The following is an 18,429-nucleotide window of genomic DNA, read 5'->3' on the forward strand; positions in this document are numbered from 1 at the left end:
TCAAATTCCTTCTTTCGCAGAAAACAAGACATTATTTGAACTCCTCTTCCTCGCCACACACAGCAAATATTTTAGAGTAAGGGTCTCTAAATAACTGCTAGTTTGCATGCAGGCTCTAGTGTGAAGTTCATTCTTGTCTGTCTAGACTCTCATTACGACCCTGTTTGTCTGCGTTTTTTTACCTTGACCTTGGACTTCCGTGCAGCTGCCGTTAAGATGAGCCCTTCGTATAGTTGTAATTTCCTTGGAACAAAAGAACTTTAGTCCGAGGAAGGACAGGGATCTAGCTTCCTTTAGTATACAAATACAAAAGGGTGGCCTGATAATTCCTTGAGCCACTCAGTAGTGCAAAAATGTTCATAAATAGGCACCCTTCCTAGGGCAGCTTGTAGCCTGCCTTATGTGCGACTCATGGGATAGACATCACAAGTATATTTAATGGAAACTTTGTGGGCGCATTCCATTAGTAATAATTTAAAATGAAACATACACTGAAGTGTTAAATATTAATCCTGAAGCTGCTTTACAGAGCATGAGGTAAAAAGAAAAGAGGATTCACGTTACTGTTTTGATTTTAGGGCCTGGTAATGAAATGGCTAGAAAATCGTTTTGGATTTTAAACAGTTTAAGGCAACTCTGGAGGTGGGGCACGTGTAAAAATAGTGGTGGAAGAAGATTCCTGTTGGGAAATAGGTCCGCATTTCTAAAAGGCTGCCTAATGAGGTAAGATATAGCTTAAACACACGTAGCTGCAAACGGTCTGTCGTCCTAAGGCGTCAGCATCCTCTTGTGTGGTTTGAGTAAATATCATAGTGAGACTGGCAAATAACATCCATTCTATTGAAATATTTGTTGTCACGTTATCGGAGAAAAAGCTTGTGACATGCGGGATAGTCACTCGCCTTGCGGAAACATTTATATATATATATATATATATATATATATATATATATATATATATATATATATATATATATATATATATATAAAACCTTAACACGCACGTAATTAGATCTTATTATGGAATATAATCCAGGACTCCTGAAATACAATGACGCTATCTTACCTATTTTGCTTTTATCCCGTCCTGTAGCTGCCATTGTTGTGGTGCAACTACTCATTCAACTTTGCACAGAGAAAAACTCTTTCATATCTCTCACAAAAACAATCCCAGTCTCACCCTTACACACACTTACATTCAATGTTATTATTAAATTGACGTTTTTAAATGTCAGTATATAAATACAAATCTGAATAATGCAGAACAGTTATTATGCTGTATTTATCCCTCGTGATATCACACTGGGTCTACTTAAAACTATTAATAAACGTTGTCCAATGCCCTGCTGGAACATTTAGGTTTGATCACAGAATCCTATCAGCACGTCAATAGGTGACCAAGTGGCAGTTAAACCCGGTTTTAAAGGAAATGCGTCCTTTAAAAAAGGGGACCTGATAAGATTGGGCGGTTTATACATTTTTGCAAAACACTTATTATAAAATATTTGTGAAAAATGACTACAGACAATGGATTCAGATTAAATATTTCTATTTGCAATATTAAAGTTCACAAAGTAAACTTCTGCCAGAGCATATCGTTTACATCAAGTATATTAAGTCAAACACAAACTTTGCGCAATGCGTCACCGTGCACATTTACAAAACAGATTCAGAGCATCACTTACAAATATTTATTTTCCATGTATCAAATGTGACATGTATCATATGCTGCTGATTTTCCTGCAGTTCTCAGAGTCGGCAGAATATCACAGGTTGTTTTCGTTTGCCCCAATCCTGAAGAGTCCAAACTCCCCTTTAAGGTTTTGGGTCTGCGTGCTTGGAGCCAATGAAAAGACTCCCTGCTCTGCAGGAAAAAAACACTGACATGTGAGGCAGTAGGTCTTTAAAGGGCTGCTCTGCCCCAACTCACAAGCCCAATCTCGTAGGACTTGTTAGCGTATCACGTGCCAGATTCTTAATGAAGTGGACACACGAGGGCCTTGTGTGCGCATGCGCGTGGTGTAAAATGTAGTTGGAAATGAGGTGTCCGTCTTGGAGTAGTCGACTTTTAAAAAGCATCGGCAGACCCTGATATGACGACTTCGCTGGTTCTGCATCCACGCTGGGCGGACACCTTGATGTACGTTTATGAAAAAAGCCCGAATGAAAACAACCAAAATAAAAGCCAAACAATGGAGGGACTGAGCGGTAATTGCCCTGCGACCCACTGCAGGGACCTGATGTCGCACCCCGCACTGGGACGACATTCCGGCTCCATAGCGACCCACCAGGGCTCCGTCTACTCGGATATATCCTCTCCGGACACCGGCCGGCAGTGTCCCGCTCCACAGACATCTTCTAGTGCGTCTTTGAGCTACGGTTATCCGTTTGGAAATCCTTATTACGGCTGTAGATTATCTCACTCGCACAACGTGAACTTGCAGCAGAAGCCCTGCTCATACCATCCCGCAGAGAAATATGCTGAGCCCAGCACAGCGTTGCCCACGGAAGAACTGTCTTCCAGAGCCAAAGAGTTTGCCTTCTACCCGAGTTTCGCCAGCTCATATCAGGCTGTTCCGGGATATCTGGACGTGTCCGTGGTGCCGGGGATCAGCGCCCACCCTGAACCGCGGCACGACGCCCTGATCCCCATGGAAGGCTATCAGCACTGGGCTCTCTCCAATGGCTGGGATGGGCAGGTGTACTGCTCCAAAGAGCAAACACAGTCAACTCATCTTTGGAAATCACCATTTCCAGGTAATTATGTGTGATTTTTTTACCCCCTCTTTTTTTACTGTCTCACCATGCTGGAATTTATATGTTAGTGCAGTAGCTTGTTGGCGTTTAATACCTGTGTCATCACATTAAGAAGGTATTTAGATGTAGCCAGATATTTTTACTCTGCTGGGATGTTACTGCTTATTAGTTTCATTGTGTTAAAGTGCCAAATATCAGCTTACATGTGCAGGGAAACTCTGAATGTGCTGAATAAACACACAGCTGTCAATCCACGTCAGTTATCTTATGTCCTACATGGAGGCGGTTATAATCAGTTTTAGATTCAACTAATCAACGTGCTTTTTGTTTATAGTGTGCAGGAAAATGCAAAATTAAAATGGTAAGTTCAGGGCTCAGTTTAATTGTTCATACACATTTCTTGAAGGATAACGTGTTTTTCTTTGAAGTCATATCACTTAAATAGTTCAGTGTGTAACACAGTGTAGAAAAGGAACACCGGTGTTGCCTTTGCCCCCTGTTTGACAATATAGTGACAAAGCTAGTCTTCTGTGTTTGGACTGTGCCATTTAATCTCTGCGCCCTGCGTTATGTCCACAGGATTTTTGCATATCTCACAATTCATTTGGCTAACATTGTATTGCAAACATCAATAACAAATGCATTCTTCTACTGATCAATTCAAATAATTGTGAGTCGCCTTTTACTTTACGCATCGTCCTACAACATGCATGATATTTAATAACAGACGCTTGAGTCCGGGCAGAAGTGTTGAGGCTGAATCTTTTGCCCCAATACTTTGTTCAAACTGTGTGCATTTCAATCTAGGACAGGGATGTCCTAGATTGGACTCTTCACACAGAACATCCCCCCTGTTCGTATTGAAAATACACAAGAGAAAGCCACGCAGGCACGGGCGCGCTGTCATATACGCGCGCGCGCACACATGCACAAAACACAAGCGCGCGCTGTCCATGTCTTTCTGTCTCAAAAACGAATGCATGTCACAACTGACACAAACTCTTATGCCTAATTTAATTTGCACAATTCTTTATTGGATAAAAACTCACATTTTATACGGACAATTGAATTCTTTTAAATGTATTATTAGTAAGGACGATATGATGCAATACCATTCGGCCCAGATTAAACGCTAATATCAACTTTAACTAAGAAATACGCACAGCCCATTTTTGTAAAATCACTTCGGGGTGAAGAGCTTGATGTCTCACAGCTGTATAAATTACCATACTTGTCAAGTCTCTCATTGGACCAATGCAGCTTTGACGAAAAGTTGCAATCCCACAGCCTTGCTTACCTGAACCAATAAGGCCCTCACAAAATGCTTTAGGAATTTCCATACGATTTCTGCAGAAACACTGTTAATTAGGAAAGTTCAGAGCATTGTTCAGAGATGGTAAATTAATGTTGCCCTCTTTTTCAAGCAGGCGCTGACCCGGTGTATTGCATTCATAGTGAGCCCTTTAGTATTGATATCCGTTTTTACCCCGCGGTTTAAGTAAGTAATTGTACAAGATATTTAAGATACCATCAGCTAGGATTTGTTAAGTTTCGTGTTTAATCCCCAGCGAATCAAGTATTGACACGCAACTAAAGGAAAAACACTGATCACTTGCCATTGGAAACGAAGCTCAATAGTTGCTGACATGATGGTGACAGTCCATTCACACAAACATGCTTGGTTTCTCGTTTCCCAATACGTCAGGTGCAGTACACCTGAGATCCAAACTGCAACCCATTCTGAAACACACACACACACACACACACACACACACACACACACACACACCACACACACCACACACACACACACACACACCACACACACCACACACACACACACACACACACACACACACACACACAGTGACCTTGAAAGCTGAAGTACTTTCAAACTACTTTTTTCGCCGTCACGCTAATTAGTAGATCTATAAGCTGTCCTTGTTTAGCTTTAACAATAAGCAAAAGAGTCGTGCATACCGTATTGCACAATGCGAAATGAATCATTGTGCTGTTTTTACGCATTGCCTAATACCCTAATACTTCCTTGCATTTTTTCTCTGTTTTTCCAGATGTCGTGCCACTGCAGCCCGAAGTCAGCAGCTACCGTCGTGGGCGTAAAAAGCGTGTCCCTTACACCAAGATCCAGCTAAAAGAGCTGGAGAAAGAATATGCAGCAAGCAAGTTCATCACCAAAGACAAGAGAAGACGCATCTCAGCCGCCACCAACCTCTCAGAGCGTCAAGTCACAATCTGGTTCCAAAACCGACGAGTCAAGGAGAAAAAATTCGTCAGTAAATCCAAGAGCAATCACATGCACACCACTTGACAAAATCAGAGACCTCTTTGAAAACAACAACTCATACCTTCCAAAAACACAATGCCATATATTTACCTCTTGCATCGAAAATCGTGGCTGAAGAACATAGTGTTTTTTATTATTTAACTTCCATCTTTTTCCATTGACCATGCCGCATCTCCCCCGTTTTCAATTTAGAAAAAAATACTCTAAAGACTGTGAAAGTATTGAACATTTCACTTCACATTTGTTTTATATGAATGTATATATATAAATATATAATATTTAAAACATTATCTGTATTTCAAAGACAAGTATTGAGTGTTTTTTTTCTTCTTTAATTTTTCAAGCCAAATCTCAAAAGGAGCTGATGACATTTCGAAGACTTGCAACGGACGGATGAAATCACAGCAGACAATACGTGTGATATCATTTCAGAAAGATAATCGCCATGTGGATGTGTGCTATGGTGATACGCTGAACTTGAGACTCTCATCTAAAAGCTTTTAAAGACTTTAAAGAGAGGGATGGTTTTTTTTTTTTTTTTTGTTTTTATAAATATTTCCTCTGAATTTCAAAAGCTATGATCTCTGTGTGGGATTTGTTCTCTTAAGCCTGGGCTAAAACAAAGGCTGCTATGTTGTTTATCTGTATAGTGCAATGCCTTTATTATTTAATTCATATTATCTAGTATGGTGGAACTGTTAACTGGAATATCCCGACAACTGTATGTTTTCCTTTGTCAGAGAAGGATTCTGCCATGCAACTGGAATGATTGTAAACTATTAAAGTCAGTGAGTATTACACATAAATGCACAGTCTTTGATTTGATTTTGTCTTTGTTAGTGTAGCATTACAGCTGATCTTGCGCCTTGTACGGAGCCTGTTATTTCTACTTTCGTGCAGTATGTGAACTGTATTGTGGTGTTGAATTACGTCCTGGTAACGTGTTTCATAAATAAATGATGATTATGAAAATGTTCAAATATTCAAGTCAATCAACCATCGCAGCATTTCCTTCCGTTTCATGTTCCACTGGTGTCATTAAGGAGCAGTAGCTCTCAACGCTGTCGCCTTTTCTCTTAAAGTTGTGTCTGTAGCAAAAGCAGCAGCGGATGGATGAGTGAAGATTTTATCGAGCAAAGTGCTTGATTAGGACTCATTGGGCATTCTGCACTCTTAATGGCAACAGGAGATGATGCATTCACTGCGCACAGGCACTGAGCAGCACGATGGATTATCTGATTCTTGTAAATTATAGGGGGGGGGGGGTATAGCTGACTAATTTCTTTTCCTGATAATATTTTCAGACGTGCAACATCAGATTTTTTTTCCCCTCTTATTGATCACTTAAAGGAAAACTGAGTCAGCGAGTGGAAAAGAATCTCACGCTTAAGTTTCTCCACTGCATACCGGGAACTCCCACCGCACTTTAATCAAAAGATAACACCAAACATGTATTTATTAGCTCTTATTTGGCAGCAGTTCAACTGAATCAACAGGCCTAAAGGAATATAAAAGTACATCTGCCTCAGCTGTCACAGAAGTATTTTCGGGATTGCTACAGTATAGTCGTTTTTCACATTCAACCGCTACAAATGTGAACATGTTTGTGATATGATGTGATTAATGCAACAACCCGCATGTTACGGGAGTCAATCGGGCTCCTTCGAGTTTCTTCAAAATATTTGCACTTGTAGTGTTTTAATGAAGAGGCGTCCTGCAAATATGAAGTTAAAGTGAGGTTGTATATAAACAAGAGAACGTCATATTTGCTGAATATGCGTGGACGATAATGTGAACAGTATTTGCGGCTGTGTGCGTTTTTACATTATTGTTGTATTATACGTATACAGGACGATTTCAAGAGCACAAGAGAGTTTGACAACAACTTTGAGAATGCATATTTTATTTAATCTACAATATATGAACCCATTATTTAGTTATAACTTGCAAAAATGAATACTAATAATTAAGGTGCGCACACATTGTAAAGCATTGCGGATAGATTTAGGCTATTTCGTCTCTTACCACATGCTTACAAATCGGACGCGTTTTATGGAAGGGGGCCGTTTTTATACATATAAAACCCTCATGGAGTCAAGTGAAACTATAGCTAAATTTAAGAAAACGGAACGATGGAAACGTGGAAAAGGATTTAAAAGATTTAGGCTCGACTGTCCAATAATCAAAGTCAAAGATGGATCGCTTAATACACTTCAACTAGTCTATCAAGTCTGTAATTTCAGTAGGCCTATTTGATCTGACATAACGTTAAAGCACACCTTTCTAAATGTTTTATACGCCCATATTATTTGAGTAAAGGCCTTTATTCTGACGACATTAGCATTATATGACTAATATTGTCGCTATCCTCAGATGCCACGCCTAAAGAAAAGTTCGGGTGCCAGTTTCCGTTTTACCCTGTAATTTCTCTATATGCGCCTGGTTGGCAGGACATCCTGATCACTTTTTCCAGGTCTTCTCATCTTTTGTGGTCGTTGAGTAGGATCCAAGCCGTTAGACTGAAAGTTTTTGTTTGTCCGGTTCCTGCATTTTCAGTCCTTGTGGAGAGTTCTGGCTGTCCACATTTACCCTTGACCATGACTATGCAGTCACTTTGACCTTGACATCACACTAAATTGTGAATAATAAATAGGGGGCTGGACACCAATGGCAGCGGATTGTTTGTAGGCAAACAAGGTGTTATTTCCCTGTCTAGACAGCCGGGCTTAATGGCATGCCATAAATACATAAAAAAGGGGAAGTGTAGCGATATCCTCTGACCTGCATTTCGGAACATCTCTCAGAGCTTTGCATTAACATTTGGGCTCTGCCTGCTTGTGTGCGTGTCTGTGTATTTTTTAGTGAAGTCGTCTAAAAACTTTCCTCTCTAGAACCACCAATGGTTTCATGCACTGGTCATGAGGTTATTGACCACGGAGGACAGGTAGGACTTTTGACGTCTCACACCAACACCAGCAGCCATAGTGTTCGCACAGCGAGAGGAAATGCTGATAGGACCGCCACAACATAGAGATTCAAGGTATGGGCGTTTTCTTCCTACATGGCAGCAAACCGACTTTTGTTTTATGACTTTATCGCTCCCAACAAGCGTTGTACACATGTCACTTCCTCTATATGCTGTACAATATTTTACAAAATCAAAGTACAGAGAGGCTAATACACCCGGTATAGACGCGTTAGATATTTTTAAATTATTCTTTTCAAAGAAAGCACAGCGATGATGAAATAAAACGAGGGAAATGTTCCTGTCTTAAATATAACTCATTTATTTAAGGTACTATAATATATATAATTAGATTACTTATAACAAATCTAAAGTAAAAACATTAAATACAAATGTGCAGACACTTCCCGCACAGTGTGTTATCTTAAATAGCACAATGTTAAAGGACTAGTACAACAGACCATATAAACTAATTTAAAGAGCTTCTATTTCAATGAAGAAAAATAATCGCCATATATACATTTAGGTTAAGGACGTTGATACAGAATTATAATTGTGCGCATAGACCTATTGATAGTTTCATGATTATGATTGAAAATAAATATTAAAACTAAATCACGTCTTTTGAGCTCTACAATATCGATACAAGACGTACACTTTTGTGAAAGTGATGTTTTCACTTGTTTTGGTCGTATTGTTTTGTATTAATCCAACAACTTGAACGGCCGTGGCTAACATTTATTCTGACTGACGAATAAATGTAGGCAAATATGAAACTCAAACAATATAGAGTGTATTCTAGTAAATAAAACAAACTAATCTCAAGTCTTTGAGACGTTTTCCTAACTGATCACTCATGTTTTGGACACTTGAAACACATAGTGTGTATAAAGTTGCATTGATTTCGGCTGTGTGTGGAGGCGTAGTCGCTGCAGGCCGCTGTCAGCAGACATGAGACAGGGGGCTGATAACCTCTGGTGGTGACCAGAGGAAAATATCAGGAAGTGGCTCTCGTTCGGAGACATTTCACTTCTCGAAGTCCTTCATTCTTAGGACACTTGTTGAGTTGGCAGTTCATTATTTTTTTTATATAGGCCTATAGGTAGGCTATATACGTTTATTTATTTATTTTAAAGTTTTTTTATATTAATATATAGTGTATGTACTTTAAGCAGGCATTTACTTAATTTCGTGTTTACCCCATAAACTAAAATAGATGGTACAAGGAAGATGTATTGTTGCTGAGAGAAAATTGTTTTTCTGCTCTTTCGTTATCAGATAGTTATCATAATATATATTATATATATTTATTCTTAAAAAATGTAATCATTGAGCTGTGGAGTTGTGTTGCGGTTTGATTTGTCTCTACTGTACAAGTAGTTTATTCGATAATTTGGGAATCACTTGTTGGGGCAGCATGAGGCCGCAAAAATAACCAGAAATCTGGTGTTCAGTTATGAAATACAGGTCATCATTTATTCATTTAGATTATTTGAATATAATGACTTATTCCTCACATTTGACACTGCAGTTAATTTGAATAATAGTTCAGTTTGTAAAACATTTTCAATTTAATCCCACCTGACTGACGCTCATAATCCAGGTTCTGTTAAAAAGCGTTTTAATCATAATTACGGAAGTCGTAGAGTTTTCATTTGATTTTTGTGATTGCATTTTCATTTTGTATGCTTGCATATTCATGTAACACACACACACGTCTTGTAATTTGGTTACATTTATTACAGAAAATATGCCTGTCCTATGACATTTTAAATACTTGTATTTCGACTTTCCTATAATTTGCAATGTGTAGTTTGTAATATGCTGTATCTAGTGAGGGTAAATATTGAGTGCAATATACAATTATCTATTATTCAATTTTAATCGCATAATTAAACTATTAATAGAAATCACTCTATTTATAAGAAATACTTTTAGAAAAGATTGTAACTTTTCGCTGAGCTTAAATTCAAAAAGGTTGATGCTTGAAGACACATTGAAAGTCGTGTGCTGTAAACAAATGAAACAGATCAGCCAAACCTTTAAGTTAAACGCAAGCACTTTTAGGGGCTTCTTTTTAGACTTCCCTTGGTGGTTTGTTTTCCTTGAAGTAAGCTTTAAAAGGGCCGCACAAGGCTATAACTGGGGCAACCTGCCAACAGAGAATCAAAGAGAAAAAAGGAAGAAAAGCCCTTTGTTTAGGCTATTGCCCTGTCTGGACAGGAGCGGCGGATTCCACAGGGGTAATTTCAATATCGTGCAGACACTGGACTAGACAGTGACCTTGACAGTGCTATCTGCTGCCTTTACCAACTTCTTTTCTGATAGCACTTTTTCCTATAAGTAAACGAGAGTCCCGTGTATGCAGTTTGTGGTTACAAATGACATCATCGCTGAGCTGGAGATGCAGTGAACAGACGAGCAGTTTGAATATGAAATGCGGATCTGTGGGAGATCAGGAGCAGAGGCGTGGATAGACTAGGCGAGGAAGCGCAACACATGGCCTCTTTGTCTGAGGTAAATTGGAGACGATACAGCCTACATGTTACACGCAGGCCATCCGGGCCTGTTTGTACTTAACACTGCACTGCACTGTTTTGCTTTTGCTTGCTGATATAATTACACACACGAAAAAGTGATATAAAGACAGCACAGTGCTACTCCCAGAGAGTGAAGCACATATATTTACTGGATTGGTGTTGTGTTGCATTGCAAGACCCACTAACTAGATGCCAGTGTGTGCAGAGATCTGAGAGGCAGAGACCAGGGGACAGGCAGAAACGGCAGAGGATCCCCTCCAGCTTCACCAGTTTAAACGTGATATTTTCATTTCTATTTAAGGCTGGGCCAGTCCTGCTGCTTGGGGGTTAGATAGGATACACACTCACCGCTGACGGAAACAGCTATCAGATGTCGCCTGACTGTCAAATCGTTCCCAAACTAATGTTTAAATGAATGCTGATGTCTCACATAACACCCCATTGGCAAATTGGTAGCACGCAAGTATTGCTATCAGCACTCAAGTGCAGGCTGTTGTAACATGCACCATTTTTATGAAGTCTCATCTTGATCAAATAATACATGAAAACACTAAGTTTGTTTTATATAATTTCAACAATTTTCTCTTTTTTTTAAATTTAATGGCAGCATAATAAAGGACATGATACATTGATTTTAATTGAGCGTAATGACCACTCCTATATTTAATTCATTTATATCAGTTGAGCTATTTCCCACAATTTAAGCTTTCTTTCTTTCATTCATATTAATTTTACTTAAAACTGAGATTTGAGTTCAACATCAAGTTCAACCCACCGTGACTGCGGCTTGAACTTGAGTGCGATGATATGACAGGTAAATGTGTCTGACATATAAAACGTTTCTTTATTCCATGAATTTGGCATTGATTAAAAAAAATGTACATTATACGGTTATAGCCCAGATTACTCAAGTATACGGCTTATAACTTTCCTTTCCTCTTGAGTTATTCAGACTCTTTTTAGAGTGTCATATAATTGAAACACTCCTATTATTTAGATGATGTGATGACTTTTGCGATTGTTTTCTCATAGCTGAGTGCGGCTCTGTTATTAGAAAATGAATTCATTTGGGAAAAGTTGATTGCGGACAAAATTACAGTATGTCGAAATCTAAGAAGAAAAGAGGCTTCTCTTTTCTTTTTTTTTCACTATACCACTGCAGAATGTGAAGACATGAGATAAATGCAAAAGGCACAGATCAGTCATAAGAAATTATTTAAAAGTTTGATAACTAAAGGCCTCATTATAAAGTCTTGCGCAAGCTCTATAGTGACATTCGGAATCAAGTTCTCTGCAGGAAAGCACTGCCCTGTGGAATCTCTGCAACTTATTTACTTAAGTAATAAAATATCCTCTTTTTGTCAAAACAGAAACATTACTGCAGTGTAACATGTCTCATATTTGCTCAGTGTCTTCAGAGTTGCTTCTACAAATCAACTAATTAGCGAAAGATAAAGCGGAGCCTCTCAGCTGCTCGGATCAGTTAAGTGGCCTCTGATATCCTGTAAAATTCATATAAAAGAATTGCGAGAGGTATAACAATCCCAGCAGAGTTTGGCTGCGAACGTTTATTGGAGGTATCTGTTAAAGTTGTTCATGTGAGGTGTACTAGAGAATATAATGTGAAATATACCCTCTTAAAGTAACCTTGTAGAATATCGTCCTGTTTTACAGAGCCACTGGCTTCAACCTGCTGACCCCTTTACTGTAAATATGAGCAGAGTGCGGCAATGAGCATCAGTCTTTTCTTAAAACAAGCTTGTAAAATTGGGACATCACAGCTTTATTTGACATGGAATTCATCCATAATTTGATAGAAAACAAGATAGCATATGCACCTTCTCCTCCAGCAACAAAAACAGTTTTCATAAGAAAAAAGCGTTTACAAAACTTTAGCCAGCTTATAAAGAGATTAAACAAGGCCATGGATAGTTCCAGCAGTGTAAGAGGAGAAGCAGCTCCGGCTCCTCTTGGGCTCAGCATGACTTAAATGAGAGAAAACAAGATTCTACATTTTTAATAAAAGCTTTATAGTATTTTTAAAAAGCATATAAACCCCTGTAATACAGAAGTTAATGTTTTGTTTTGTCTGAGGGACCGAGTGGGTGGTACTACGTGTAACAGAAGTTAGCCTGGACACGTGGTTTGGGGATGACCAATCAGGCGCCCCTCCAGGTTTAACTATGTTAAATGTCAGATTGCAATAAACTAGAAGCTGTTGGTCGGGCCCGCGGAAATGGGCGAGCATAATCTCCTTAATCCAGGGTTTGTGGGACCTTTGGTAAACATCCACACTGGAGACACGTTTTATTTCCCGAATTTTCGAGCTTCAGGGGGACAACTGGCGGGGCTACCGTCTCTCTCCTACCCGAGAAGGGACAATGTTTGCTCCCTCCCGTGGAATCCTTCGGAGCCGTGCAATGGATACTCTCAATCCTACTTTAGCAGCCCCGTGTCTATTAACCCTTCTTTCAACCGCTCGTGTGAAATTAGCAGACCAGAAGAGGGCAAATGTTACTATAACAACGGCAGCGGGAGCAGGGAGACCTGTTCAGGTGGCAGCAGCAGCCTCAAACGGGAGGACAGGGCGAGAGACACATCATCATTAACATCTGACCACGGGATGCACGCTGGGATTGGCAGCACGGCCACCTTCTCCAAATATGATTATGGGAGCGAGCAGCTAACGCAAGACCCACCATCCTGTCAGTCATTGGAGTCTGACTCCAGCTCTTCGCTGCTCAACGAGAGCAGCAAGCCTTCATCCAGCGACACACAGACCCTGGTGTCACCGGGGAGCCATGCAAGCAACATACCCGCTGGCGGAGGTTAGTGCCATTTTATTTTTCTAATCACAACTACTACAAAACGCATGTTCACATTATTGAATGGCAGGCTGCACGTAGCGTACACCGGCGGTATTACAGCGTCATTAGAGCTCGTTATCTTGATGCACAACTTGCAGCCTTCATTAGCCTGCAGGGTGCTTGCTTGGTGAGCAAACGCCGCTAGGGGTTGCCCTAAAATACTTCACGCGCCATGTGCTTGTGTACAGTTGCAGATAACCTCACCAAACCGGCTCGGCAACCAGAGCTTTGAATAAAAGAGCAGCCCTGTCCGTGTATTTTCGTAAAACTGAAACAATAAAAATGTGGATTTCAGCGAAGTGTTACTTCGCGTCGGGTTAGATGGATTGGGCACTTTGGATCGCTGCATTGAATAGAGTTTTCTTTTTAATGACTCGTAAACAGAATTAATATCTGTCCCTGTGTACTCAAGAGTCATTTAATATGCTCTGAAACTCGCAAATAAGTAGGGGGATTTGCACGCACGGTTTAATTATCACGTTAATGCTGATTTAACTACAACAATAAAACTTCCTATAACACAAACTGCTGGACTTTTTGAGTCCTTAAGGAAAGGTTAAAAATAAAGAAACGCTTATCATCATCCATTCTTTCATTATCCCGTGTCTGGTTGTGCTGAAATTGGGTTTGAAATGGGCAAAGGCAGTCCATGTAAGATACCAAAACAAATCTAGTTTGACTTTGTGTGGAGGAAGTGACTGCTTGCATGGCTGTCATTTTTTTTTATATGAATCTAATTCCGAATTCTGACATCTCGGATCATGTGCAAAACTTAGAAACCATCTAGATAACACTCAGGCTTGTCTGCATGTTAACTGCACTAGAAATCTTTTGGAAAAAGCAGGGTGGTGTATTTTTTTAAGCATTTAATTTCCAGATAGAAATCGCGTGATAGTGATTACTCTGCAGAATCAAACTCAAATAATGTTAAATTGCATTTGCACACTAACCCAAACACAAAGGCATTCCTTGGATCACTGACGCCCCATAGCCTCCTCATAACCTTGGATGTGACCGTGATTTTGCAACTGTGGTGACTAATATGCCCCCTCCTCTCCTCCACCTCCTCCTTCCCCTCCTCCAGCTGCCCCGTGGTACCCGATGCACACCCGCACTAGAAAGAAGCGCAAACCTTACTCCAAGCTCCAGCTGGCTGAGCTCGAGGGTGAATTCATGATGAATGAGTTCATCACCAGACAGCGGCGGAGGGAGCTCTCCGACCGTCTGAACCTCAGCGACCAACAAGTCAAGATCTGGTTCCAGAACCGCAGGATGAAGAAGAAGAGACTCATGCTGAGGGAGCAAGCTTTGGCCTACTTTTAGAAATGCGGCAGAAGGTGAATCGATAGGCAGTAAAAAAAAAAGAAGAGAAAATTCAAAAAAAAAAAAAAAAAAAAGGCCAAGCTTTCTACGCTCCCTTAGGTCTTCTTTCAGTGCATGCACTCATCTATCCATCTTTTACATTACATGCATTGATCAGCACATATACGTCAGTTTTTCCTCAAAGGTGCGGACGATACAAACCCCAAAAGACGCCACTAGTTGGCATTCAAAGCTGTATTTACACGCCTATAAGAGTACCTTAATGTGTTTGGTAAAATCGCACAAACGCTTCGACAACTTGTTTAATATCTCTTGTTTTTTTTTTTATTAGTCAAGAGAACAGTTTGCCACGCGTAATATGTCGCCAAAACACTAGGTTTAAGGATGATGCATTAGTTCAGAATCCTTTTTTTTGTTCCAATTTTAATCTGACGAAAATGAGAAGTGAGCGTGGAAAGTGGTAAAATGTGAAATAATTAGTCTAAAAATAATAATAGGATCAGAAAGACAGAAAAGTCTGAAGCCGAATCCTTGCAATGTTTGCTCTGTCGCTGTGATCTGTGGCAGAAAAGTCTCGCTCCCACTTGAGGAATACTTTTCACAGCCGTATTTGTTTAGAAAAAGAAACATGATTTTATCTTTTGTTTTCACCTGACGCTGTGACACGTTCACGGTCACGGGCAGGAAGTCTGCATGAGGAGAGGGAGGACTAAAACCGCAATGTAATCCATATCCCTGACAGTGCATTGAAAAAAACACACGCCACTATTTTGTTCAGGTGCTAACAAGTTGGTAAAAGTATTTTCTTACTTTTATTACATGTCAACTTGTACGAACAACAGCAACAGTATCCTGCATGCGTTTCATTTCTTCAGTTGAGTTAGATCGCCGTTTGGAAACGGGTTTAAGCTGCTATTAAAAGTCTTCATCCAGACTTTACCTGTTAAATAGTATATTATACAATAACCCCGGTAATAAAGTATAAGATACATACTAAAGCTACAAGATTCAACAAAGGAGCCGCTTGAAGTCGCATCTGGTCCGGGCAGGATGTTTGAATTTTAGGCCTAAAAGAGCATTTCTAAATTCTGGTGCTCAGAGTGGAAATGCATAGAAGTTTAGAAAATGTAATAATCTCCCTTAAAATCGAGAGGAGTGCAGTGCATCATCTGTCATGTATAACGAGTAAGCTATAGCAGTGAAATGTATTTAAAGCATGTTATTGATGTGAAATAGCTATAAGTCATTTTTGCGGGCCACTTTTTCTACAAGTGATTTTTTTTTTTTACATTTTATTTTACTGAACAAATCACAAGCAAACATCAAGTTTGCGTTTAAGACGTAAACGCCTACAAAGAATGTATTATTTGTATTATTATATTGAAAGGACGGATGGCCTGTTTGGCTTACGTTATGTACTTGTCCTTGCCACGAGCTTATTGTCCCTCTCCTTACCTTGTACTCCTGTATAACTTTGTAAAATTAAATTACATATATGTTACTATTTACATCCTGTTTGAGGATTCTTTATCATTATGTAATAGTGTTTATGTTATTGGTTGTCTTGTACAATGTCGCATTCCATATAGCCTATTTGTGGTTGAAAGGATTGGAAATGTAGGCCTATTACATTATAATGCCAAGAACGGATATGAGGAACAGTATGCAAGATAATGTATCATACATGACATTTAAAGAATCCCTGTTCCTGTGAAATAGTTGTTTGTTCTCGTTCTTTTCCTTTTCGTCCCTCATTGCATTCCCTTCTTTGCGCTTGTAAGGATTGCTACGTTGTCTTGTAAAAGTAATAATGATATGAATGTATATGCGTAAGGTCTTCAATAAACAAAATGTTGAAACGTTTATTGGTGTAACCTTAGTGTGTCATTGGGTTGCCCTCCTGAATGCTTTGCTTTAAAATCAGCTTTCTGTCTTCGGGGATTCTTTTATTGGGCGGTACATGTAACACAACTTCAAATACATGTGTGTCCACTACACTGAAATAAAGATCCCAACATTAATGGACCATTTGGATGAATTTTAGAGGGTGTTTTGTTGGCATATGGTCGGACATGCTGTGAACTGTGATCAATAGATGCCCACACATGTTAGTCCATGTGTTATTATGGCTGCAGAGGTAGCTATAGGTAGTCCTCTTTGCAAAATGGCGACCAGATGCTTGTCCCAAGCCGCCTATTGCATTGAATATTTCTCGCTTATAGTAATCTGAAACAATACAAAAACTCTACAACAACTGCATTATTTTTTTTTATTTTTTTTTTTTTAGCAAAGAAGCACCTATAGGCATGTGAACACCTTTCCCTCCTTGAAATCGGACCTAATCAATGTAACTGGTGCTGCAAGCCTATAACGGTGCAGCTAAACACGCAACAGCTCTGTAAAGTAGTAATAGGGTTACACCCCAGTGCTCCATATAGCCGAGCCTCCTGGCCAGTCCTGTTCCATTTGCATCCCCTCTTCTGGTTTGTATTAGGGATTTTAAAAGGCGTTGTAAATATAAAAACAAACCAACAGATCATGATAAAAAAAAAAAGATCGGATCCCTACAAACCACAAAGATGGTTGTATAATAAGCTCATATCCTACATCCTCAAAGCTCTCCCTACTGGCAGAGACGTGTAAAGCAATACAGAGCAGCATGTGCAATGTTTTCTATATCCGCTTACTAACTAAGCGTTAATGCGTTTGTCTACAGCAGCACACACAGCCTGTTAGATGGAGTAGGAAACAGTTGTGCTGTCTCTATGTTGAGATCACATGTTGCCTTTTCAGTGAACTGTGAACGGCTGCTCCTGCTCACGATCCACTGAACGGCCTCCGTGAGTTCTGCAGTATCCATGTTCACAGCAGAAATACACACATGGAAGATGATGTAAGCCCAAGCAGAATCCGTGATATTTTATGAACTTCTGGTTTTAACATTGAACAATTTAAAATGAGAGAAAAGAGAAACATGAAAAACATGGGGCTGTGTCTGACAAAAGCGTCGCTGCAGTTCTCAACTGTCTCTAACTATCGCCCTGGCTCTAATGATGCCTCTGCGTCAAAAAGAAGCCTATCTAAGCGCCCACCTTTCCTAATACCCAGACAAATCCTTGGTTTCATTGTATAACCAAGTAAATAAACACAATTATTGTTTTCCTATTGTAGTACATGTTTAAGACACTGGCTGGACAGTGTGAGGCGCTTCTCTTCGATCGGGCCCAATGCTTCAGTTTCCAGTTCAGAAATAATTTATTAATGTTGGTTTTCAAATCACAGCTGTTGTGAAATGAGAAAATAATTGAGTGACCTGAAATTGTTTGTGTACACACTATATAGGCATACATCCACACAAAAACTATATATATGTTGCATCCGCTGGTTTTATGTTTTGAAAAATGCTTTCGATGCACAATTTGCGCATCTGATTAAGGGTGGTGAAAAAAGTACTTTCAACTGAATGACTTACTAGCGTTTGATCATGGATATTGGAAGACATACGAGGATCTGAATATGAATTATTCCCTTGGCATAACAAGAGAGATGCATGCGTAACGTTTCATACGGACCCTTTTACGCACGAACGACACGTACAGTATATGTCAGCCAAAAGAATACGCAGGAAATTACAGATCGAAATGAAAATAGCTGCAAAGGTAGCACACATTG

At 39.6% G+C, this 18,429-nt stretch overlaps 2 protein-coding genes across 2 annotated transcripts; both read left to right on the forward strand.

The window, feature by feature from the left end:
• Positions 1 to 1,010: 1,010 nt before the first annotated feature.
• hoxc13a (homeobox C13a) lies at positions 1,011 to 6,042 on the forward strand. The gene is made up of 2 exons (XM_079360152.1): positions 1,011 to 2,757; positions 4,830 to 6,042. The coding sequence occupies exons 1-2, from the start codon at positions 2,094 to 2,096 to the stop codon at positions 5,084 to 5,086; spliced, it is 921 nt and encodes a 306-aa protein (XP_079216278.1). The 5' UTR covers positions 1,011 to 2,093; the 3' UTR covers positions 5,087 to 6,042.
• Positions 6,043 to 11,857: 5,815 nt separating this feature from the next.
• Positions 11,858 to 16,622, forward strand: hoxc12a (homeobox C12a). Its single transcript, XM_079360154.1, has 2 exons — positions 11,858 to 13,395; positions 14,519 to 16,622. The coding sequence occupies exons 1-2, from the start codon at positions 12,804 to 12,806 to the stop codon at positions 14,755 to 14,757; spliced, it is 831 nt and encodes a 276-aa protein (XP_079216280.1). The 5' UTR covers positions 11,858 to 12,803; the 3' UTR covers positions 14,758 to 16,622.
• The last annotated feature ends 1,807 nt before the right edge of the window (positions 16,623 to 18,429 follow it).

The sequence above is a fragment of the Symphodus melops genome, assembly GCF_947650265.1.
Source record: "Symphodus melops genome assembly, chromosome: 13".
NCBI lineage: Eukaryota > Metazoa > Chordata > Actinopteri > Labriformes > Labridae > Symphodus > Symphodus melops.

Bases quoted from the DNA above. Each gene is read 5' to 3' on its own strand.
- hoxc13a (XM_079360152.1), top strand. From the start codon at position 2,094: ATGACGACTTCGCTGGTTCTGCATCCACGCTGGGCGGACACCTTGATG. The intron at 2,758-4,829 runs GTAATTATGTGT...CTGTTTTTCCAG, and splicing joins TTGGAAATCACCATTTCCAG to ATGTCGTGCCACTGCAGCCC.
- hoxc12a (XM_079360154.1), top strand. From the start codon at position 12,804: ATGGGCGAGCATAATCTCCTTAATCCAGGGTTTGTGGGACCTTTGGTA. The intron at 13,396-14,518 runs GTTAGTGCCATT...CCCCTCCTCCAG, and splicing joins CAACATACCCGCTGGCGGAG to CTGCCCCGTGGTACCCGATG.